Here is a 24,980-nt window from a genome sequence, read left to right as displayed (position 1 = left end):
TCATACACGATTAAATTTGCCTGAAAACAAAAACCCCGATGCCAAATCGTATCCAAATTACATATATTCACATATACAAATACAAATACAAAATTTTTGCCTGCTTAGTACGCAGCTCAAATGGCCGTCGCTTTTATTTGATTGTTTTTGTTTTGTTTTTATTTGTATTTTTTTTTTTTTGTGTTTTTTTTTTTGGGTTTTTGTTTTGTCATAATTGCTCATAATTGCGGCTGCTGTCAAGCACACACACACACACACACACACAACCACACAGGGACACATACATATGTGCGCCATTTTTGCTGAACATTTTCGGTTGCCGTCGCCATCATTTTCGGTCAATTGACACAGACAAACACACACATACATACGCAGATTGCACACCCTGGCCTCGCACTAACTGACTGACTGACCCCTCCCCTCCCCATCATACAGACACACACACGAACATACACTCATACAGAACATAACCCACCCGTCATCGCAATACACAAAAGTTCTGCACACATTTCTTTGTTCCGTCTCGCTCTGACTGTTGGCTGTTTGGCATTTGGTTCGCAAGTCGCACGCAGCTCATTTGCGTTGCATGCGTGCAAGCGGGACAGCAGACGCGCCCCCGCATATAAGTTTTTATTTGTGTGTGCTTTTGTCTTCTCCTCATGTGTGTGTGTTTGTTGGCATTTTGCTTTGTTATTTGCTTTGTAGTGCTTTGCTTAATTTTTTTGTCGTTTGCTGGTCAGTCGTTGTTGTTGTCCTGCCAGCTCCCCTTGCTCCCTCTCTCTCTGGCTCACGCTCTCTTTCAATCTCCACCATTTGTGTTTGCTCATTTCACTACACTTGTCACGCCGTCGACTGCGACAGCGACAGCGACTGCGCTGCCTCATTTACATGCAAGGCAGCGTTCGCTCACGTCTGTTATTCTTATTCTTGTTGTTGTTGCTGCTTAATTTTGATTTTGATTTGCCAGCTTTGTTTTGTTTTTATTACTATTATTATTATTACTATTATTTTCGTTTTGCTTGTCGCTGCTTTTTATGCTACTTACTTGTCGCGTATTTACAGCAATTTATTAATATTTTTATACTTATTGTTCGTTGCTCTGTTTTTTCATTTTTTTGTTGCCCTCCCACACACACACTCACTTAATATTCATGCCGTTGGCTGTTTGGCTTGTGTGATTTTTCGCACAATAATCAAAAGCCGCAGCAACAATAATGTTGATTGAAACAATTTAGCAGCGTTGTTTTTGTTTTTGTTGTCTTTCAATTGCAACGTTTTTTAAGTGCTTTCGTTATTGTTGTTGGTTTTTATTTCGTTTTTTGTCATTTTCAATTTGTTGCACACGCAAAAATTTAATTGGAATTGACAAAATAGACAGAAACAACAACAATAAATAATAATCTGTCAAATTGTTTTGTGCGGCGCACTGAAGCGCAGCTTGTTAAGGATTTCCATCAGTATCCCGTACCACTGTGCAAGCAAATCGCTGACGAATTGCAATCCACAAACACACACACACACACACTTATACACTATTTTTTGCATTCGAATCTAAGCTATCATAAGATCTATCTTCATCTCTTTTTCGCCATTTTTTGTGGCTGTCTTTTTCTCACTATGATCATACTTGATTTATATCTAGCTATTTATCTATCTACTATATAATATATGTATACTATATAGTATTTAGTATATTCCAGATCACTTGGAATACAATGTCTACATTAAGTCAATAGTTACACCTTTTATATTACTTAAAATGTTTTATTATAATTCAATATGTGGCCAAAGTATCAAGACTTTTATTCTTTTATTATTATTATTTATTTTATATTTTTATTTTTATTCTTTTTATTTTCATGTTATCTCTTAAGGTTCATTATAGATCTTTATATCCAATTTTAATCTAATCTATCTCCAAATTTATAAATTATAACTATTATAATTCTTTATATTATTTTTTTCTTCTATAAAGATTTATTATAGATCCAGTGATCTAATCTATTTCCAAATTCGTAAACTATTATTATTATAACTTAATCTTATTATATTCTTTTCTTTTCCATCCAATGATTAGTCTAATCTTTTTATCTACCTCTGTTTCTCAAATTTTCTCATTTTTCTATTATTTTTTTTCAGATTCTCTCCATTTTTAGCCACTGCTCTTTGGGTTAAATCTATCACTTCATCTGCTTACCTAAACAACAATCTTCAATCAATCTCTTTAGCTACCCAAACAGCTCAATATCCGAGATGCGTTCATCCCTTGCTATCGAATTATAAGATTTAATTTCCTTATATTCCGCAGATATTAACTGTGGGTGGTCTCCACATTGAGTGACAACAACAACAACAACGACAAAGCGTAGGCAGTTCAATAAGAAAAAGCAAAAAAAAATATGATACACAAAAAAAAACAAAACAAAATGTATCAAAGAAGAAGACGCAATGAAAAGGAAGTGAGCAAAAGCTAGTTTTTGGGGTCGTAATGCAGCCTTGGCTAGCTGCTAAATTATTTATGGACAAGCTTTAAATACATTTATATTCTGTATGCAATGCGCAGGGTTGCGACCAGCAGTCGAGCGGTGTTTGGGGGATGCTGTCCCAGAAGGGGATGTTCGCTTCTTCTTTCTATTTTTTTTGGGGGGTAAGGACTCGTCGTCTTATTTTTAATTAAATTGTGCGTCAAATGTTTTCAGCTCGTTGATTTGCGCGTTGCGCTAGGGCTTGGGGGTTGGGGGTTGTAGTTTGTTAAGGGTGCTAGTAGTGGAAGTGGGGGGGGGTGGCAGGGAGCGGGGGCGTGGCCACTGCGTGTCGTTGGCGCGCTGTCAATGTTTGCTTGGCAAAGTGTAAGTAATTTATGCGCATTTAGCGCTTAAGTGAGCTTAAACCAAAGCCAACAAGATAAAGAAAACGCTTAAGAAACCAGTGGGCGTGGCCCACTAGTCTACAACAAGGAGAAGAAGAAGAAGAGCAAGAGGAAGAGGAAGCAGCAGAAGGAGCAACAGCTAGACACTTGGCACATTCCTTGACGTTTATCCAAGTGTAAAACCACGGAAAATTTCAATTAGTTGAGAAATTTTCTAAGCCCTCGCCACGCCCACAAATTGAATGCAAGGCGCCCAAATTTAATGTCTAAATTATGGTGCATGCAACATAAATGCGTTTGCTTTTGTTTGCTTTAACGAAATAAACACTAAGAAAACTCCATGAATGATGAGGCTCAAAACTGAAACTGAAACTGAAACTGTTCCGAGGATCAGAAGATCAGCAAACATCCGTTGAAGGCAAAGGCGAAGGCGAAGACGATCTCGACGAAGACACAGAAGATGAAGAAGAAGAAGAAGGTAGAAGGTAGATGGCCAACAGCAAGGCAGACCGGTTGAAGGTTGAAGACAGCGTGAAGAGAGAAGAGAAGAGAAGAGAGCGAAGTTTGTACGTGGCTGCGACTAATAACAGTCATCACACACGTCAGACACTCATAAATCCTCAAAGTCAACAAGGTAACAGGCAGCCAAAGCAGCAGCAACCAATATAACGAGAGAGCCACCAAAAACGAAGGGAATCGACAATCAGATTCTAAACGAGCTGCGTTTAAATGTTGTTAACATTAAAAAAAAAAAACGAAAGAAAATAAAATAAAATAAAATAAAGGAAACTGGCTGTGTTCAGGGATACACAGATTATTTTTCTAATGTCCCACACACAGCGCAGCTTGTTCTTCAGCTCTTCGTTCGATCGTCTGCAAAACTCGCGTCGTCGTCGTCGTCGTCATCCATTCATGGGTGGCTCTCTCTTCTTTTTTTTCTCGGCCAACGCATGTTTATAAGCATAATTCTTATTTATGATCGCATAGCGATAACGTTTTTTTTTTTTTTTTTTTTGTTCTTTACTTTTTTGCTTTATTCTTTTGCTCTTTTACAACTTGAAACCTTTTGGGTTTTTGTCTTTTCGAACGTTGTTTAAATAAATCAAATCAACACGATTCGCAGAAACTGCGCGTTTCTGATAAGCTTGCAACGCGACAACGCAACATTTTTGCCAGTGGTAGTGCTGCAGGAGGCTGCTCTCTGGCTCTGCAAAATGGCACCTGTTGCGCACAATCTGCCAAGTCAACGCAAAACACATTTGCCAGTGGGCAGCGGATATCTCTCGGCATGTCGATAACTCCGCAAGCAAAGGTACCAGCTAATTTTTTTGGTACAACCTCCCGGTAGAGCTGTCAAGTTTTCATATCATCTCAAAGCTAGGAAAGGGTGGCAACCCTTTTACATGTTTTCCTGATCACATATCTATATAATGTCTTATTAATTATATTAAATCCTCAAGCAAAGGTACCAGCAAATGTTTTTGGTACAACCTCCCGATAGTGCTGACAAGTTTTCACATCATTTCAAAGCTAGGAAAGGGTGGCAACCCTTTTACATGTTTTCCTGATCACATGTCTATATAATGTCTCATTAATTATCTTAATTTCGTAAGCAAAGGTACCAGCTAATATTTTTGGTACAACCTCCCGGTAGTGCTGACAAGTTTTCACATCATCTCAAAGCTAGAAAAGGGTAGCAACCCTTTAACATGCTTTGCAGATCACAAGTCTATATAATGTCTTATTAATTATATTAAATCCTCAAGCAAAGGTACCAGCAAATGTTTTTGGTACAACCTCCCGGTAGTGCTGACAAGTTTTCACAAGCTAGCGAAAGGGTGGCAACCCTTTAGCATGTTTTGCTGATCACAAGTCTACATAATGTCTTATTAATTATCTTAAATCCTCAAGCAAAGGTACCAGCAAATGTTTTTGGTACAACCTCCCGGTAGTGCTGACAAGTTTTCACAAGGTAGCGAAAGGGTGGCAACACTTTTGCATGTTTTGCTGATCACCTATATAATGTCTTATCATAAAACCCATTTTAGAACATAACAGATCGGGGTCTGAGAATGCCAAGCGAGCATATTGCGTGTTTGTCAGTGGCGTCAGTTGTGCTCAAGGACTTGTCCTGCTAGCAGGTTGACTTGTTGTGACTTGTGTCTGTCATAAAAGGCCCAAAAGGACAAAGGTGCGGGCACACGAGTGAGAGAGAAAGAGGGAGAGGGAGAAAGAGGCCAAGAACAACCGACAGAGAGACAGACAGACAGACAGACGGAGCTACACGCATATTTTGTTGTTTTGCGGTTGCAAGAAGGCCGCAGAGGAGTTGACGGAAAAGGCAGCAACAGCAACAGCAGCAGCGAGCAACAAGCACGTTACAACTGCTGCCGTTTTGCTCTGCGACTTTCTTGTTGCCCAAAGCCAATGTCTACAAAAGGTGTTGGTCAAAACAGCAACAGCAACAAGAAGAAAAAGAACGTGCAAAGCGGTGGCAAAAACGGGGACACAACACACACGGGGGCAACATGCGTCTGTGAACACAAGAACACAAGCCAACAAGATGACTGAGAGACCCGACCAAAGAGCAACTTGTTGGCCAAACACTCTCTCAGGTCTGGTAGTAGTAGCCGGCTGGTGTGTTGGCCTGGTTAAAACAACAAGACGAGAAAAAGTAAAAAAAAAACGTTATAAATAACACGCTCGAGCATTTAACGCGCCAAACATGTGTTCCACTGTCCAATTTGTGGTATGTTTACTTTTCATCAGCCAGCAGCACGTACCGGACAATTGGACAGCCCAGCCGCCCAGAGGTACCCGAAAAAGTCTGAAAGACAGTGTGAAACTGGCTGAAGGTAAAGCTCAGCGAACAGCTGATGCTGCAGGCGCTAAGACTGCCCCGAATTGATCACAAAATGCAGATATCGAAGTGCACAGAAACTGTACGCATTGCCTGCATTGTTTTGGGGGAGTGCAGCAAATGCCTCAGGCCAAAAGTGATCGCAGCAAGCAACAAAGATGAGCAAAGCAAACAAGTAGGAGCAGAAGATGAGACAAACAAGACAACGTGAAATGTGAATATGAATGCGAATTGCGAATTGTGGCTTACCTGGCGCTCCAGGCCCATTATTGAACGATCAACAACAGTGGGAACAGGAGCAGGAGCAAACAACACACACAGGGTTGCATGAGGATGAGGGTTGCCATCAAAGGAAGAGAAGCGAAGACAGCGAAGGACAGACTCAGAGACAGGGACAGCTGACCGGCTTAAAAGAACTGGCAAACAAAAGCAAACCAACAAAAACCAAAAAAAAAAAACAACTGAGAGCAGGACATGAACGAAATGCTGAGACGAGAATGCGTTGTCTTTGTTGTTATGGATTTTGGGGCAGACAATCTTTTGCAGTAGTTAGGCGCCGCAACAGTTAAGCCAGTAAGACAGGTAGAGCGAGAGCGAGTTGAACTTAGACAATTAGTTAATTGTACTCTAAGCAGCCTATTGTATGAACGCGAATTGTGTGTGTGTGTGTGTGTGTGTGTGTGTGAATGCTACTCAGCTAATTTCCTGTATTTTAATTAGCAAGTGGCTGACTGACGAGTGACAAGTGACGAGTGACGAGCGATGAATGACGAATGACAAGCTGACTTGTTAATGTTTATTGCCTAGCAGATAAAACGAACGCGTAATTGGCATAAGGAAATTTCAAAATTGATCAAGTGCCAAATAGTTGCACGTAGTAATTCATGATTAACGAGTAACGAGTGAGAGTAATGAAGATCAAGTAACGAAAGAGTCTCCAGTTGGGTACAACGAGTAACTGGCTAATAAGTTGTCACTAGTTAAAGTATTTAAAACTTGTTAAGAAGCTCACTAATTGACCAATAGTTTATTGAACTAACGAGAATGGTTCATTTCGTACTCTAAATGAATCAAACGAGTAGGACGTAACGAGTTGAGGCCACAACGAGTAACTGGATAATTTGTAAGTGGTTGGCACAAGATCAAGGTGCATATTTAAAAACCTGTCATCGGTATTTGCCTCCTAGCTCCTTCTCTGTATCTCTCTTTCTCACTCTCTCTCTCTCTCACTCTCTCATTCTCCGTATCGCACTGTCTCGCTCTATGTTGATTGCACACTTGCACTTCCGCTGCTGCAGTTTCTGTTGCTGAAGTTCGCAGTTGGTTGGCATTGCCATTGCACTGACAGTCAGTGCAACAAAATAGCAATTGACAAATTATGGCCAACTAAAAGTAATTACACACAACGAGAGACAATGGCAGAGCGAGAGGGCGATATGAGACTGTAAATAACGAGTTCGCAACGCGTTAATAGTACAAATAATCAGCGAACGCAGCAAGTGCAGCGCTGTCAACACTAAACATACACTTTATATTAATTGTTTTTTATTAACACGGACTCGATGTTGCTGCCTGAGATTCATTAATAATTCACAAACAACAACAACGACAACAACGCAAAGAGCAACAACAAAAAAATTGCACATGGCCGGCGGCAGCGCAGTCGCAGCGTGTAATCGAGTTGTTAACTCAAAGTGACAACGAACGAGGCGGCGACGGCGGCAGCGACGTCGACAGCGACGACGACAATTAAATGCAGTCAACACACGATCGCATCAAATGCAAGAGCCAAACAGAGATAACAACAACAACAACAACAACAGGTCTTTCGCTCTCGTTGTCTTTTTGCCTTTTTGCGTTTTTTTTTTTTTGCTGCAATTGCAGCATTAATGAAATCAACACTTGCTGAGCAACGCGACGTTTGCACGCAAGCTTTATTATTGTTATTGTTGTTGTCGTCGAGCTTTTGGGTGCTTAATTAAAAGCCAGATTGGCCGCAGCAGCAACAGCAGCAGCAGCTAAAACATATTTCGCGCCTTTGTTGCTTAACAATTAAAATCAACAACAACAAAAGCTCAACTTCACACTCAATTAACACGACGCAGACAAACAACAGAACCACACATACACACAAGCACACACACGGACACATATGCATATGCATATGCCAAAATAAAAACGCAAAAACTTTTAGCTCTACTGCATTTCGTCCTTTTTTTTCACCACCCACACACACACACACACACACACTCACACACACACGAACACACGTATGCATGCATGCAGCTTTTGTTTGCTCTTAATTGACTGCACAAACACACTCACACACATGCAAAGAGCGGACGAGAGAGTGAGCCGCAATGAGAGCAAATTTGCCAGACGCATGCAAAAAAGAATAACAAAAACGAAAGCCCCCTCAGCGTCAAAATACCCGCTAATCATATGTGGAGCAAAGTTATAGAATTATTCTTTAATTTTAGATTTAACACATTTTTATTCAACAAGAAATATTATTTCAAATTTATGGATTTATTATCAATAAAATTACTCCACATAACTGGATTGATATACCTCTTTAGCTCATAATTAACAGGTATAACACAGAACAGAACACACACACACACACATACAAAGTAACAACAACTAAAATGCAGCAGCAAAGTTACGAGTGCGATGTTGTTGTGCCCTAGTAGTTTGCTGCTATAAAGCCAAAAGGTAACACTGCCATGAATGAAAACTGATAGCGCACGTCATTGACACCTACAACACCAGCAGCAGCAGCAGCGACGCCAGCGGCAGCAACGTCAGCCGAATGCACGAACCATTTGAGCGCCATACGAAAGCCAAACTTCAGGGTGTGTGGGGAAGTGGGAGAGTGAAGGATGCACATGGGGAGTGAGAGCAAGCATGAGAGAGTATGAGTATGTGTGTAGGCTTAGGCAAGTTACGCTCTCTCTCTCTCTCTTCTTACTGCACTTCACACCGCAAGTGCTGGTGCTTCTTCTTACATTGCTGCTGCTTCGACTACTTTTTCGTCTGCTTCGTTCTTGTTCTTCTTTTACAGTTTACTGTGCGTGCGTAATTGCTTTTATCGGCCTGTTCCTATGGATGTGTGGGTGTGTGTGTGTGTGTGTGTGTGTTCGTGTTAATTTCAATGCAACGTTTTTCTGAGGTGCTACATAAATTTGATTTTGTTTTCCTCAGAAATCATCGTCACTTGTATTCATAAATTTCATTGTGAGCAGAGAGCTCTGCACATAAATACTACAAAAAAAAAGAACTTAAAACGTAACGGACCCCCTTCCTCACCCCCTCTGCCAACAATCTTTGTCCAGTGTGGCCAACGGATTGTGTTCGCATCAAGCAATCAGAACACGCAGCGCACTTAAAACGCACCAAAATGTTTCATACAATTTGTATAATATAATATTTACCTTCTTTTTTTAGGCTTCACAAAAATATTAAATTCACACACACACACACACGCGAGCGCGATAATAAAAAGAAAATAAAACCAAAGCAGAGCTCATCAATTTTTGCCACTTGAAATTCATAAAACGTTTTCGTAAGACGACAACGCAGCAGCAGTTGGAAAAAAATACTAGCGTGCAAGCGAGATGGCGCTATTGGAGCCCAGCAAAATATACGCAGAGTTGCATTGAACATGCACAATGAGATTAAAGGATAATACTAAAACTAAGCGGTTGCGCAACTGTTGCCTAAACGCCGTTCATGACAACTCATTAGTTGAGTAGAAAATCATTTTGGCGCATTAGAAAAGTTTTTTGCGCGTCGTCAAAATTTGCAAATTGAAGTGCGTGAGTGGTTTAATTACAAATTTCGAGTGCTTAACGAGTGTTTTAGTGTTTAATGAATGTGTATTGTGGTTGGCACACATCTGTCGCATTGTTGTTGGGTAAGTTTTTCCGCGAAAATTGCACAATTCAATGAGTTTGCCTGCCCTACCCCTCCCCTCGCCACGTATATCCTTTTTTTCATGCTTCCTGCTTGTCGTCGTTGTTGTTGTTGGGTCAATTAGCGTTCTAATCAAGTGTAAACTAATGCTAAAAGCCAAGTCGAGTTTGCGCTCAACGCGTGAATATGCCACGAGACAAAAAAACATACATACAAGTATAAAAAAAAGAGTAAAATACACACAAATAAAAGATCGAATTGAAGATGGTGACGAGGGAGCCACGAAGTTGCCAAAGAAGTCCGCTAGAGGGGTCTGAAGAGGATGGAAGAAGGGGAGGATGGAGGATCAACGACGACAGCTTTCGTTGTGTGGCTATGCTAATTTGACTAATTTGCCGTGGCGAGGCGTGCGAGCGAGACAGCGATATCATTGCGATTTGCGCTTCGTTTTCGCCGTTGTCGTCTCATCTCGTCTTCATTGCCATCGTTTCGCTCTCTCGGTTCGTCGTCGTCGATGTCGTTTGTGTCGCCTTCTTTGATCTGCCAGCGCACATCTAGGAAATGTTTGTCAAATTCATTGGACCGTTCTCATTGTTTTTGACATTTCTTTTAGCTTCGCAACGCTGACTGCAGCAGCAGCAGCAGCATCAGCCTCAGATCAGCGACGTCGCACCTCTCTCGCTCGCTCTCGCGTGCACTTTCTCTTGGCCAGCGAGCTTTTACTGAAAGCTCAAAGCACACACACACACACATATAAAGTTTGCATTGTTCTGACTCTCTCCCTTTCACCCCCATCTCCCGTTCTACTGCTGCTGCTGCTGCTGCTGCTGCTCCACGCATTCATCAGGCATTGTCGTTATTTTTCTGGCGCCAAAAAGACGCCGTCTTCAACGTCGCAGCTTTTTTTTTCGACGACGTCGTCGTTGTTGTTGTTGTTGCTCCATTCTTCCTTTTTGGCTGCTATTTTAATACTGTACCAAAAGGGTTGAAGGGGTTTATAGAACACTTGACGCCAAAAGCAAACATATTGTTTTTTACACACAATAATTGTAAAACAAATGTGAAATATTAAAATACAATGGATAGTTACAGCATTTTATAGGTCAAAAACTTGGCATCGATTCAACAATTTTGGCTAGCGGGTATCTTTTAGTCGAGCACACTCGACTGTAGCTTTTTTCTGCTTGTTTTTTTTTCGTGTAGCCATGCCCTTGCTGTTGTTGTTGTTGTTGTTGTTTTTGGGGTTCTGGTTCTGGCGAATCGAACTCATGTTCTTCATTATAAAGCAGCGCCTTTTGGGCCGTCGTCATCAACATGATGATGAGCATGCATTAACATCATTATCATCATCATGTCGTTGTCATATTTTCTTCCTCTACCATCTTCTCTTCTCTTCTGTTCTGTGTGTGTGTGTGTGTGTGTGTGTGTTTTTTTTTGCGCTCTTCTCTTTATGCATTTCATGCATACTTCAAAAAATTTATACAATATGCGTTTAATATTCAATTCTTGTTCCTTGTTGTCTGTTCTTCTTCTTTATTCTTCCTTTTTAAAACTTTTTGGTTTTTTTGTTTAAGGAAAATAAAAAGCGAAAGTTTCGACTAGAAGAATCGCTTGTCGCTCTTCAACTTCGTCTCGATTTCGATTTCAGTTTCGAATTCGATTTTTATGACTAGTTCACACACACACACGCACACACTTCTGAGTACAGTTGCCGCAGGCGCCTCAAACATTCCGACAAACGAAAACGCCTTTTTTTTATTGCTCAGGTGTTTTCAAAGCGCTTTTCTTCTAAAGTGTTCAGCTGCTTTGTTATCAGTCCGAGGGTCAAGCGATAAGCATTCGAGATGCCTTTACGCTCGCTGGGCGTGGCAGAGGTGGCAGGGAGGGGCCGGGGGAGCGCGTACTCATTAGCCAAGCGGAGCGTGTAAACAGCGGAATTCTCGATTAGTTAGCCACTTAGCGGCGTTTTGTTACCAATTTGAGAGACAGTTAAACAATTTTTTTTTTTTTTTTTTTTTGGTTTTGGTTGGTCTCGGTTTCGGTTTCGCTTGATGACCAAATTTGGTGGCCATTAAATCCAAGCTTTTTTGACTTCCGCTGCCGTAGCGTAGGCGACGACAACGGAAGCAGCTACTTAATTAGCCGGCCAAGTTAACGTTTTTTTTTTGTTTTCTCAAATTAATTTTCATTTAATTTTAAGTGGGCGTAAATGCAATTTAAATTAACAGCAAATGCGCGCACTTCCCCCCGTTTTATTCCGTATTTTAATCCATCTACGTCGACGTCTTCTTCTACTTCTTTGTCATTTGTTGTTTTATGTTTATGATTATTATGCTAATTTCTTGTAGTTGAGCTACAACAAATATGCTCTTGCTTAGTTTGGTTTTTGGGTGGTTTCTCGTATTGTCGAGTCGACCAACCACACAGCTGCCACTGTTGCATGCAACTGAAAAACTTATGGCCATGCAACTGCCACACGGAAAGACACCTCTATGCATACGAAACGAGCTGAGCTGTGCTGTGCTGTGCTGAGTTGAGTTGAGCTAAGCTGAGACCCTCAACACGGAGACGGTGCCTTTGATTTGCACTGCCACTAACTTAGACTGCAACTTATAAACATAAAATGTGGCCACTGCCAACTTGTGGCAACGTGCAACTTGTGGATGCAACACACACACATACATTTGCTGTATGTGGTGTGTCTGACTGACAGTTCAGCCACGCTAAATATCCAAAATGTCGACGCATAATGCCATATATCATGCTTCTTTCTATCTGTCTATAAATATTTTTTACATTTCATGACTTTTTCGTTTGCGTTTTGAAAGCAATACAAAATTTTCATATGATTTATCAAGTGCATTGGCATTATTTATATAAAGCTTTGTATAGATTTTGTATTTGTTGATAACTTTATTATGACATGATTTTCTTTACTTATTTTCAGTGTTTTTTTTTTTTTTTGAAGTGCTGAAAATGTGTTGTGATAAAGTGAAGTGCAAGATCAATGAGTAGTCGAGGAATACCAGGTTAGATATCATAATATTTAAATTATATTCAATAATTTCTGTATTTCTATCATCATATTTTCTACATTGAATCTTCTTTTATTTCTATTTATTATTACTTATTACTTTTTCTATTCTATTTTTTTTTTAAGTGAAATAATAGTGTAAGATAAAAATGAAAAGTCGAGGAATACCAGTGAAAGTGAAATAATAATACACCAAATAAGTAAGAAGTCGAGGAATACCAGGTAAGATTTCATAATATGTTTCCAATAATTTACGTATTTCTATAATCATATTTGTTACTTTGAATCTCCTTTTATTGTCATTCATTATTTACACAAGACATTTGAAATGTATTTTAAATTCTTTATATTTTCAGTGTTTTGTTTTCTATTCTATTTTTTTTAAGTGAAATAATAGTGTATGAAATAAGTGAAAAGTTGAGGAATACTAGTGAAAAGTGAAATAATAATGCACCAAATAAGTGAGAAGTCGAGGAATACCAGGTAAGATTTCATAAGATTTATGATAATATCATTTCAGACGGTTTAAAATAATTTCTTTATATCATCATAATTTTATTATTATTAATGTCATTATACTTGAAGTCATCATTTTGTTATTTTAATTATACTAACTTTGTGAATTCAAATTCTTTATTTATTTTCAGTGTTTTTTTGTTAATTTTTTTTTTCTTAGTGAATGGAAAGTGAGATTGTGAAAAATAGTGCAAGATCCAAAAGTTATATGTGGAATACCAGGTAAGATGGCAAAAATTAATTTATAGTCAACATTATTCCATAAAATGTCAATTATTTTTATATTCAAGCTAATAGTATTTATTTTGTTGCAGTGTTTTTTTTTGTATATTAATTTTTTGATTTGTGAAATATTTAAAAAAGTCAAATAGAAGATACCAGGAATACCAGGTAAAACTATTTTGTTCAGTTTCAATTTTGTCATTTATCGTTGCTAGCTAATTGTAATTATTTTTGTATTTTCAGTGTTTATTTTTTATACTAATTTTTTTTAAGTGAGTGAGAATGTGAAAATTAACTATTCGAGGAATACCAGGTAAGACTGCAAAAATGAATTTAAAATTAAATGAATTTCTTCAGTTTCAATTATTTTGTGATGTTTCAAACTAATAATATTTATTCTTTTAATTTCAGTGTTTACTTTGTATATATATATATATATTTTTTTTTAAGTGAGTGAGAATGTGAATAAAGTCCAACATGCTTGAAGATACCAGGAATATCAGGTAAGACAATTTTCTTAAGCTTTAATTTTGTTATTTATTGGAAACTTACATAAATGTAATTATTTTTGTATTTTCAGTGCTTATTTTTTTTTAATTTTTTTTTATAAGGAGTATTGTGAAGTGAAGTGATAAAAAGTGAGAGGTATGAACACTTTCCTCATTCGCATTTGGTAAGTTATATACACATACATATGTTCTCTTTGATTTTAAGTTCTCTTACTCTTGACATTTGGGGGCGAATAAATTTGTACGCTTTATCGGGCATATTTTTTTGTTAATCATTTAATAAAAGACTTTGCAAATTGTTGTTGCAAAATACGTGGAATGCGCCTATCTTGTGCTGACTGCACTGCAATTAGTTTTAACTATAAATGATTTCGATTAGGGGATTGGAATCAATTTCACAACAAATTACGCACAAATTACCGAGGGCAGAAAGTGCGAGAGGGGTAGAGAGAGAGAGAGGGCGAGCGAGAGGCACATGCATTTTTCAGTTGTGTGTGCTCTACTCTGACGCACAAAAGTTTGCTATGGAAATGTATCCTTGCGATGGCATGCTAAAAAAAGGATGTGCGCCTTCAATTGTTACCTGTCAATGCAATTATTATGCATTTTTCATGCATCGAAATTGTGGAGTCGCGTTCTAAACTGAAACCACAATACAGCAACAACAACAACTACAGAAAACAAGTGAGAAAGCTACAGTCGAGTGTGCTCGACTGTGAGATACCCATTTTGAATAAAAGCAAAGCATTTCGGTATTATTCGGTATTAAAATAAACCAAAATAATATACCACAAAAATACTATAAAAATATATCGAATGATATATTTGGTATATTGATATGTTACAACATTCAAGATATATTATAGAGTGCAAAATATACCAGATTGACTGTGAGATACCCCTTTTGAATAAAAGCAAAGCATTGCAGTATTATTCTTAAAATATACCAAAATAATATACCACAAAAATGCTATAAAAATATATCGAATGGTATATTTGGTACAACATTCCAGATATATTATAGAGTGCAAAATATACCAGATTGACAGACGGACATGCTTAGATCCTCTCGGATGTTGACGCTGATCAAGAATAGAGAATAGGAGATGCCTTCTTATCCCTTTTGCATACATTTCCTGCCGTCACAAAGTTATAATACCCTTCTACCCTACGGGTAGCGGGTATAAAAAGAACGACAAAATGCCAACAGTTGCCATCGTTCCAATTACTCACAATTTGCGGTAAATGAGCGAGCGAGCCGCGGAGGCGTGCCAAGGAGACCGTCGACTAGGACTTTGCCACGCATTTGTCAACTTAGCACATCGATAATGCCCCCCTCTCTGTGTCCCCTCCCCCCATTCCCACCAACAACGACAATTTTCCACACACAATTATGAAAAACGCTTTAGCTACAATTTTTTTTTTTCTGTTTGTTGTAGTTGCTTTTGTTTTTGCGAGTCAAAAGTTGTGGCACGATTTAGTTAGTTGGAGCACACAGGGTTGCATTCTAACGCTAAATATAACAAAATTCTCGACCTAAACTACCCTCAGCACCACCCCTAATGACTTATTGACAAAGAGAGGGGGAGAGGGAGAGTAAAAAAAAGCGCAAAGCTCAAAGCTGAAAACTACAAAGTTTTGGTTGAAAAAAAAAAAAAGAAAAATACAAAAATTATAAAGAAAAACTTGATAGAAACGAGGAGGCAAACGCAAAGTAAAGAAGAAAATGCGTTACGCCCCTTTAATTGAGGCACGCTATAGAAAATAGGGGCGTGCCAGTGCACTTTGATTGCCCCCACCGAAAAAGGGAAAGAAGAAAAAAAAAAATGCCGTCAGCTGAGTATTTACCCAAAAGAGACCAAAGAGTCCTTGCAGGTCATTTTTATTTATGAAAATTAAACAAGTGAACTTTGACAGGCGGTTGCTCAGAGAGGGTTGACCCAACCGTCAGCTGTGGAGCGGGGAAGGGGGAGCGGAGGGGTCGTATCATTAAACATTTGTCGACCTGTGTCTTGGCACGGCCCTTTAACACATTAGCGCACGGCATGGCACGGCAAAGCAAAGCAAGCTAGCACTCTGGGATAGACAAGGTCTGGCATCAATTAGAAGGCGCCGACTAGTCACTGTCACAACCTCTAGGGGGGCGGAGGGAGGAATGGGAATGGGAGGTGACAACCTTAGACGAAAGCAAAATGTCGCTGTCGCTTATCAATTGGCATCCAGAGAGAGAGAGAGAGAGAGACGACGACGACGCAAGCAAATCAAAGCAAAGCGCAGTCGAAACATTTCGCTGATTTGACATTATAAATTTCATAGTCCTAAAATACGCTGCGAAGTTCTTAAGTGCGACAGAAAGGTATGCTTAAGTAAATGGAACTATTTTTGTTAGGCTTTGTTGCAAGAAAATTTCTTTTTAAATGAAAAGGTTTTTTTTAATAGATATACATAAATATGTATATTATTATAAATTTTTGCATTATTATTTTTTATTCTTATTAAGATTGATTAGACTTCTAGAAAAATATACTTTTTAGTATATCTTTTCTATAAATGGTATATTGTATAATATAACTTCCACAAAACTATATTTATTCTAGTATATTTTACTATAAAACGTATTTAGTATATATTTCTATAAATTACAATCAATCTACAAAAAAATACTTTTTTTTTGTATAATTTTGATTTTATATTTAGTTGTGGCGTACATTTTTTGAAGTGAAACTTTAAATACGTTTTTTCCAATCAAAAACTGAATCTTCTTTTCGATTTGATTTAAAAATACTACAACATTAGACATACTTTTCCAGGGTATCACACAGTTGGGCTGATTGGCAATCTCTTCTCGTTTTTATTGAGTTCTTTTTTTTTGCACTTTCACGCGGCAAAGTGTCGTCAAGTGGCTACCCAAGAGTCGAAAAGTCGCGAGTCGAGAAGTCGCTTTATTTATTTGCGCTTCGGCAGCAATTTCAATTAATTGATAAGTCAGAGACGACAACAACAGCAGCAGCAGCAATGAGTAGAAGAAGAAAGCGACAACATTTCACGCAATTCGCTTTGGCGATTTAATTGCCAGCGACATTTTGTCGCGCAGTTTTGTGGATGAAGGGAAATGTGAATAATGAATGCGAATCCGAATGCGAATGAATAACGAGATTCAAATGCGTTGCGCTAATTGAATCAGCAAAGTGAATAGTCTGGATACATGAATCAGTTTTACTTGCTCTCACAACTTCTGATTGGTTTTGACTTGCAACACACAGATAAATAGAGATAGAAATAAAGTGAGCGAGATGGAGAGTAGAGTGCGTCGCACTTTTCGGAATTTACGCATAGAAAATCAAAAGGTTCCACCACAGTTTTCGGGGCTGAAGAAAAGTCATTGAAAAAAAAAAAAAAACTGCGTAAATCATTATTAATTGCCATCAAAGTGCGTGTAGAGTGTGGTTTTGCAGTGTGTAATGAATCCAAAGCGTGAATGCGGTTTCAATTTGCGAATCTAAACAAAAGATGCTAACTAAATTTGTCTCATGATAGTTGTGAGAAAAAATTGTTGCTCTAAAGAAGAAGCCACAAGACAACTGAGTAGTTTATTTATGCTAACATCTGATTAAAATAAATGTTTATGACTAATAGTAGCTTTATCCATTTCAGTCTGGGCATAAATACGAGTATATCTTCTTTTTCGATTACTGATTACATTGAAATTTTTTAGGGATTATGTGAAACTCAATTCTTATAGAAAATAAGTAAGAGGGCTTTCTTTCTCTTTCTTGAAAAGGATCAAAACAGTGCAGTATTATTTTTTAAATATACCAAATTCATATACCGCAAAAATACTAAATATATACTGAATGTGGTATATTGATATATTACTAGATTCAAATACTAAAATACACTAAAGGTATATTGTTATAGTATTAAATTCGAAATATACCATAGTGTCTAAAATATACCAGATTGTTAGTCAAAGCAGCTTTTTGAGGATAACTATAAACATCGACTTCAAGTCAATTGACATGATTCACTCTGAATGACTTGGGAATGAAATGAGTATTTGGAATTTTGTGAAAATTTATAATTAAATCATATCTTTATTCATTTTTGTGAAATTCTATTCATATTCTTTTGATTTTTGGATTACTCTGAATGCGAATAAAATGAGTATTTGAAATTTGTAGAAACCACTGATAACACTGAATAATTAAATGTAGAAATGTGAGAAATTCGAATTTTATTTTATTGAAATTTCGATTACTCTGAGTGAATAATGAAAAGTACAAATATCGTTATTCATTTTCTGTAAAACTCTATATTCATACTCTATTAATATTATACTTACAACTAAAATGAGTATTTGAAATTTGAAAAACCACTGATAAAAGTGAATAATGAAAAGCACAAACATTCATTCAACAATTGCTTCACTCATTTGAGTTTTGGCTTGAAATATATATAGTTAAAGCAATTGATGAGTGCCACTCACATCGTGTATTCAAACTATTCATGAGCGCGTGAATAAGTGGCCCTCAAGTAAGTGAAATGTTGCGCGGCTAAGTGAATGCAAAATACGCATGTTGGAAGGCGAAATAGCAATTAAAACATGCAATGTGAGTGCCAAGATACTCACACACACACACACACACACACTCATACATATTCACACGCTGCCATCTGGTAGTTGCATATTAGGTGGGTGGGGATTAATGTTGCCGGCAATAACAAAACAATAATTTTGACATTGATGATGATGATGAGGCAAGCGACGACGACGACGACGACGATGATTACGTTGATGATGATGATGATGATGGTGTTGCAACACACAACAAAGTTGTTGTAGTTTTCGCACTTGTATTGGGGCATGCCACGTCGAATGTGGCGTGCAAAAAAGTTGCAACTTACATATGTGGCAGCGCACTTGCCACAAGTTGAGGCACAGCACAGCACAGAACAAACAAACGAACGAACGAGTACTTAAAACTTTTACAAGCCACTCACACAGAGTGAGAGAGAGAGAGGGAGGGAAAGAGAAGTCGAATGGTGCGCTAGGTCGACTTACAACAATTGAATGTTAGTCTAGAAACACTTTCGCAGCATTCAGCTTCTGCAAGCAGAAGCTAGGAAGCGAGAGAGAGAGAGAGAGAGAGCAAGTGTGAGTGTGAGTGAGAGACGACTTCAGTCTGCAGACTGCAATTCAAGTGTTATGCTAAACTCATTTGCTAGCGCGCTTTACACATTAGCTGCTGGGGAATGAACTGCGCGCCAGTAAATACACAATTTTTGCATTGTGGCAAGGAGGCAGGAGAGGCTGAAGAGGCAGAAGAGTTTGTTGCAACAGGAAGAGTTTGCCAGCAAAAATTCGAGTGGTTATGTTTATGGATGGCCACTTGGTTTAGTTTCACACTTGAGCGCTGGCTGGCTAATGAGCTTAAGGATTAAGCGAGTGCGAATGCCAGCACGAAAGAGAGAGAGAGATAGAGAGGGAGAAAGGGAGAAAGGGAGAGCAACTCCCAATATGAGGTGCAAAAATTTGTGCAATAAACTTTTGCACAACAACAGAGAAAATAGCAAGTTACATATTTAAAAAGCCTGCGCCGCGCCTCCTCCTTTTGTTTGGGCGCGTCAATAGTGGGGGCGTGGCAGCAACAGTAGGGCAGCAACAGACTTGCAGCAGACGCCAAAAGCGTTTGGCGTTTGGCTGCAAAACGCGAACGCGCCACTCGACGAAAAACTTTCCGACGCTGTGCAAAACTATTTTCGCAAATATTTGTTTAGTATTTTTGTGTTATGTTGGCCAAAGTCAAATGCAAAGTCCCCCCATCCCCTCTTTAGAGGATTTAAGCGGCTAGTAGCGGAGGCGTCAAACAAATTTGTAGCTTTAAAATGCAACAGCAACAGCAAGAAGAACAACAACAACAGAACAAAGTGGCAAAAGCATAGAAAACAAGGTGAAAAGCGTCGAACTAATTGAATTTGTGAATGAATCATTGAGTGAATAAGCGAATGCGAATGCGAGTGCATAAAATAACTCAGCTAATGACAGCGACTAGACACCGAACAACATTTCACTTGGCTTTTTGTGCTGCTTTTTTCTGCATTCTCTTATCAATGAAAGACTGCTTTCATAAATAACTTTTTTTTGTAGTTTCTAATCATATTATTGTATCTTTTTCCATTTTTATTGATTTCTTGATTCTACTTGTTGGCTGAGATGAAGATTGTTTATAGAACAAATTGTGAATTTTAGGTAGATTTTTTTTTTTAAGAATGTGTGTATATTTTTCTATTTATGAATTCCTCTTGTGAAGAAATTTTACAATTAGATTGTTTGATCAATAATTTATGCTTTTATTTAGAAAACATTTTGTTTTATTATTGATTCTTCTTGTTGGATGAGACTCATAATAAGTGATGAAATCATGAAATTAAGATTGTGTGTAGAACAATTTGTCAATTCTATGTAGAACAGAGTTTTTTTATTTATTGATTTTACTTCTTGACTCTGGGAGTCATTTGTTGAGGTAGAACAACATATTTTTTCTTATTTATTTTTTTTTTCATTGATTCAACACTTCGTTTACTAAGATTTAGAATAAGTGATTAAGTCTTACAATGAAGATAAATTTGGGGAATAAATTTGGAGAATAAATTCGTTGTAATGTTTTTTTTTTTTTAAATTCATTCAATTGAAATAGTTTGTGGAACAACTTTTGAATTTTTGTAGAAAAGAATTGTTTGTATTGATTCTGCTTTTTGGCTAACAATTAAGATTAACAGTTTTTGTAAATGAAGAAATAAAAAGTTGAGCTACTTAATGTGTAACTCGACATCAATATAGAAAACTGTGTTTTGATTGATTTGCTGAATAGATTCGTTGGAATGTTTTGTTTTCTTTGTATTTTTTTTTGTCGCCTTGCGTGTGGCTGTCAAGAGCTTTGGAAAGATTGCATAGATGTATGTAGATGAGAGTTTGGGAGTTGAAGTGACTCACAGTCATTGAGATTCATTCACAGAATGCTGCCTCAACTTCAAGTACTAGGTGTGAAGCTTAAAACGCATTTTCACGCGCGAACGCAACTTGAATGTCAACGTCGACCTCCGACGTCTGGAGAGCTTGATTACGATTACAACGTTGACAATGATGATGATGATGACGACGATGATGACGATGATGACACGCCTTGACTACTTACGAATAAGTTCGAGTGTGTGTGTGTGTGTGTGTCGAGTGCTGAGTGTGTGTGTGTGTGTGTTATAACGATTGTAAAATGCGTTTTTCACCTACTTTTCCCAAAGACAATTCTCCTGCCTCGCGCACATTCGCTATCTCTCTCTCTCGCTCGCTCACTCATTCAGCTATCTCTTTCACCATCGCTGCTGTCTGTGCCACATTAGCCGTTGATGCGACTGCTTGAGACGCCACACGTGCTCAAGTAGCTGCCACTGGGCACCGTGTGGCATTGAATTGGGCACAGGGATGCAACACAGCAACAACAACAGCAACAACAACAACAACAACAACAACGATGATGACGACACTTGCTACTCAAGCTCTACTCTACTCTATGTGGCAGCATTGCTTTGACCTTCGCTTCGTGAAGAATCTGCAAATGCAACAGAGTTGACTTAAAGTGCTCTACGAATGGAGCAAAAAGCAAAGCTTTTGACAAATTTGAAACTTAAGCTAAGCAGTAAAATAAAACTATTATTATAAAAGGAAATCTTTATTTATTTATTCTTAAGAATTTCCATTTGTAAAGCAAAGTATTGAAAAACTTTTAAAATGTTGCGACAAATTATTTTAAAGTTTAACCAAGGATCAACACAAAAAGATTTTTTTTGATAGGACATTTTTATTAATATTTTTTCTTTTGGATTTTCATTTCTAAAGAATCTAATATCTAATCTAATCTAATATAATATAATTTTTGAAATTATGTAGAAAATTATTTTAATTTTTAGCTAAGAAGCAACACAGAAAAATTTTTATAAAATGAAAATTTCATTTTTTTGTTTGTTACTAATTTTCATTCGTAAATTTTGTTGTTGCACAATTTGATAATATATAGGAAAAGCAAAAACTTTTGCAATTTTTTGTGGCATATTATTTTAAGAATTAGCTAAGAAACTACGAATATTTGGATTAAATTAGATGAATTTTTATAGGGAAACCTACAGGAATTTTTTTTTGGATTTTCAATTGCAACTCGATTTTGATTGTAAATTTTATGTGAAATTCGTAATAACAAATATTTCATAATTTGTGTGTTCAAAGATTAAAAAAAAAATTTTAAAGTATTTAATTCTCTTAAATAAAATTTCGTTTCTATTTCTAACATTGCGTTTCTAAAATATGATCTCCATGGAGTAAAAAAAAACAATTATTTAAGCTTAATGGAATGTATTAAAATTCGTTCTCAATTTATTTGAAATTTTTAATTTACAAAAATTCGAATCTTGAAAAATATTTGTCATTTTGTTAATGTGCACATTAAATTGAATTCTTGGTGTAATGATGAGCTTTTAACTATTTTAATCCTGCACTTTTAGTAAATATGCTTGGATCTAGTTTACCATCAAATTAGAAGCAATAAAGCAGCAAATAAAGCTGCGAATTTTTAGTGTATACTTATTTATTTTTATTTTTTTTTTTTTATTTATAGAAATTGCTCTGGTTTATCTCATTCCAATATGAAATTGTATTCGTTATTTCAATGAATTAATAATCATTTCCAATCGTTACAAAAATAGTATTGTAGTTGCACTTGAAATTAATTTGTTTTTAATTTTAAACACTCCACTATATGATTAAACTATTCTTTTGATGAGAGACTCTAGGGCAGATTATATTTTGCACTCTAATTATGCCATAGAATAAAGAAATTCTCAAAGGGATTTAAATAAATGTATAAATTCTATTTTGCATTTATTTATTTAGCCCAGTTTTCAATAGTTCGCTTTTAAACAAATTTACAAATTGGTTTTTGTATTCACTTATTTATTTATTTGAAAATTTCAAATTTTTCTTAGAGAAGTTTTCAAAGGAATTGAAATCAATTTACAAAATTCCATTTTGTATTCGCAAAATCCAAAGATTAGTTGAGAATATTTTACAAATCACTTTAGACTTGATGAAATGATAAAAGCACACGTTTTCAATAACTATTTTGTGAACTATCCCCTCAATTCTATCAAGAGAAATCCTTACACAACAAGAAAATATTTTGAAAGTTCTACTTTAAAGAACTTTCAAAGGGAGTTACCAAAATTCCCAATTTTAGATTTTGTTTGATTTTTGCAAAATCCTCACAACAAGTTTTTTAAAACTAAAATTTTTTTAAAAGTTAAACTCTAAGAAACTTTTATAAAGAATTTCCAAAATTCCCAATTTTATATGGATTTTGTTTTTGATTTAAAAATAAATTTCAAAAGTTTCCAATTTGATCCTCACAAACAAGTTTTTTTGAAACTATATTTGATAGTTCAATTTTAAAAAACTTCTAAAAAGAAGTTACAAAATTTTAAATTTTGTCTAGACTTTGGGTTTGCTATTTGAGATTTGATACTTGAGAAATCCTCACGTAACAAAAAAGTATTTTAAAAAAGAAGTTAAAGAAATTTGCAATTTTGTCTAGACTTTGGTTTTGATGTTTCACTTGAGAAAGTTTTTTGAAATTACAGTTAAAATTGATAACTGAATTTTTGAAGAGCTTTTAAAAATAAATTTCAAAAGTTTCCAATTTGATCTCGCACTTTTTTGTGATTTTTTTTTGATTGATTGATTTCGATTGCACTTGCACTTGATTTTGGTTTTGAAGCTTACCTGCCGCTCTTGGTGATGACCATCTCGGTGCCGAGCTTGTGGAACTTCTCCCACAGATCCTTGCCCTCGAGCGTGACCTTGGGATCATCGACGACGCCATCGTCCTCGGGCTGAAGGGCGCGCAGGGGTCGCATCGCCGGATGCAGCTGATGGGCGACAGCCGAAGCCAAGACGACGTCCTCGGCGGTTGTGTACGCGGTGCCCAGCGGATGATGGGCGTGCGGATGCGCCGGATGCGGGGGGAAACGCAAACCGCCGGCGGCGCTATACAAACCCGGATGATGCGGCCCCGCCGGACTGCCAGCCAAGGCGGCTAAAGCGGCTGCCGGAAAATACGGCGGCGGCGGCGGTTGTTGTTGCGGCCCCAAATGCTGCTGTTGCTGCTGCGGTGGCGGTGGATGCAGTTGCTGCTGCTGTTGTTGTTGTTGCGGTGGCAGCGGCGGTGGTGCAACGCTAGGCGAATGATGCGCGGGTAAAGAAGGTGGCAACGGCTGTGGCTGTGGCTGTGGCTGTTGCTGTTGTGACGATGATGATGACGATGGCGGTGGTGATGATGATGATGTTGCTGATGTTGTTGCGGTTGTTGCTGTTGTTGGCGTTGGCGAGTTGCCTCCTTGACTCAACGTTTCGGTGGTGCTCAAGTGGTTCTTGTTATTGTTGTTGATGTTGTTATTGTTGTTGTTGTTATTATTGTTGTTGTTGTTGTTGTTGTTGTGATTGCTGTGATTACTTTGTGGCGATAGCTGCGACGGCGAGCTGCGATAATTGCCACCAGCTCCAGATCCTGGCGAGCTCAAAGCTTGACTCGCTGCCGCTGCTGCCGTCGCTGCACTGTTGTTGTTGTTGCTGTTGTTGTTGTTACTAGAGTTGCTGTTGTTGTTGTTGGTAGAGTTGTTCTGATTGCTGTTGCTCTGATTGCTCTGGTTGCTGTTGCTACCCGCCGTCAACAGCGACGAGACGCTGAAGTCAGTGGGTCTTTGCGATAGCTGCAGAAATGGATGATATGCCATCCCATTTGCGAACCTGGCGAATGGATCCTCAGCAGACTGATGAAGTAGCAGCTCCTGGACGTCGTATCTCATTACATTACAATTTCATCAACATGTGCGTCACGCGTTAAATTCTCGTCAGCTGTGTTGAGCCAAAACAAACCTCGTGCTTTGCTCGCTTTACTTTTCTTTTCTTTTATTTTCTTTGTTTTTAATAATTTGCTTGTTTATTTTGGTTGT

At 37.7% G+C, this 24,980-nt stretch overlaps 1 protein-coding gene across 7 annotated transcripts in view; it reads right to left on the bottom strand.

Annotated features, from left to right (window-relative positions):
• LOC133848239 (optomotor-blind protein) overlaps nucleotides 1-24,980 on the bottom strand; it is a 146,295-nt gene that overhangs the window by 65,198 nt on the left and 56,117 nt on the right. For 3 of the 7 annotated variants that reach the window (XM_062283722.1, XM_062283726.1, XM_062283727.1), the window contains exon 1: nucleotides 23,752-24,978. The exons of 1 other annotated variant lie outside the window; for it this stretch is intronic. In XM_062283722.1, the coding sequence (XP_062139706.1) occupies nucleotides 23,752-24,833 (1,082 nt within the window). In that variant the 5' untranslated portion in view covers nucleotides 24,834-24,978. Of the gene's footprint in view, nucleotides 1-23,751; nucleotide 24,980 lie in introns of those variants that run through there. 3 more of the 7 variants (XM_062283724.1, XM_062283725.1, XM_062283729.1) reach the window with 2 other exon arrangements.

This window comes from Drosophila sulfurigaster, chromosome X, assembly GCF_023558435.1.
Source record: "Drosophila sulfurigaster albostrigata strain 15112-1811.04 chromosome X, ASM2355843v2, whole genome shotgun sequence".
Classification (NCBI taxonomy): Eukaryota; Metazoa; Arthropoda; class Insecta; order Diptera; family Drosophilidae; genus Drosophila; species Drosophila sulfurigaster.
The sequence above is the reverse complement of the archived record's forward strand: the minus strand, read 5'-3'. Positions and strand labels throughout refer to the sequence as shown.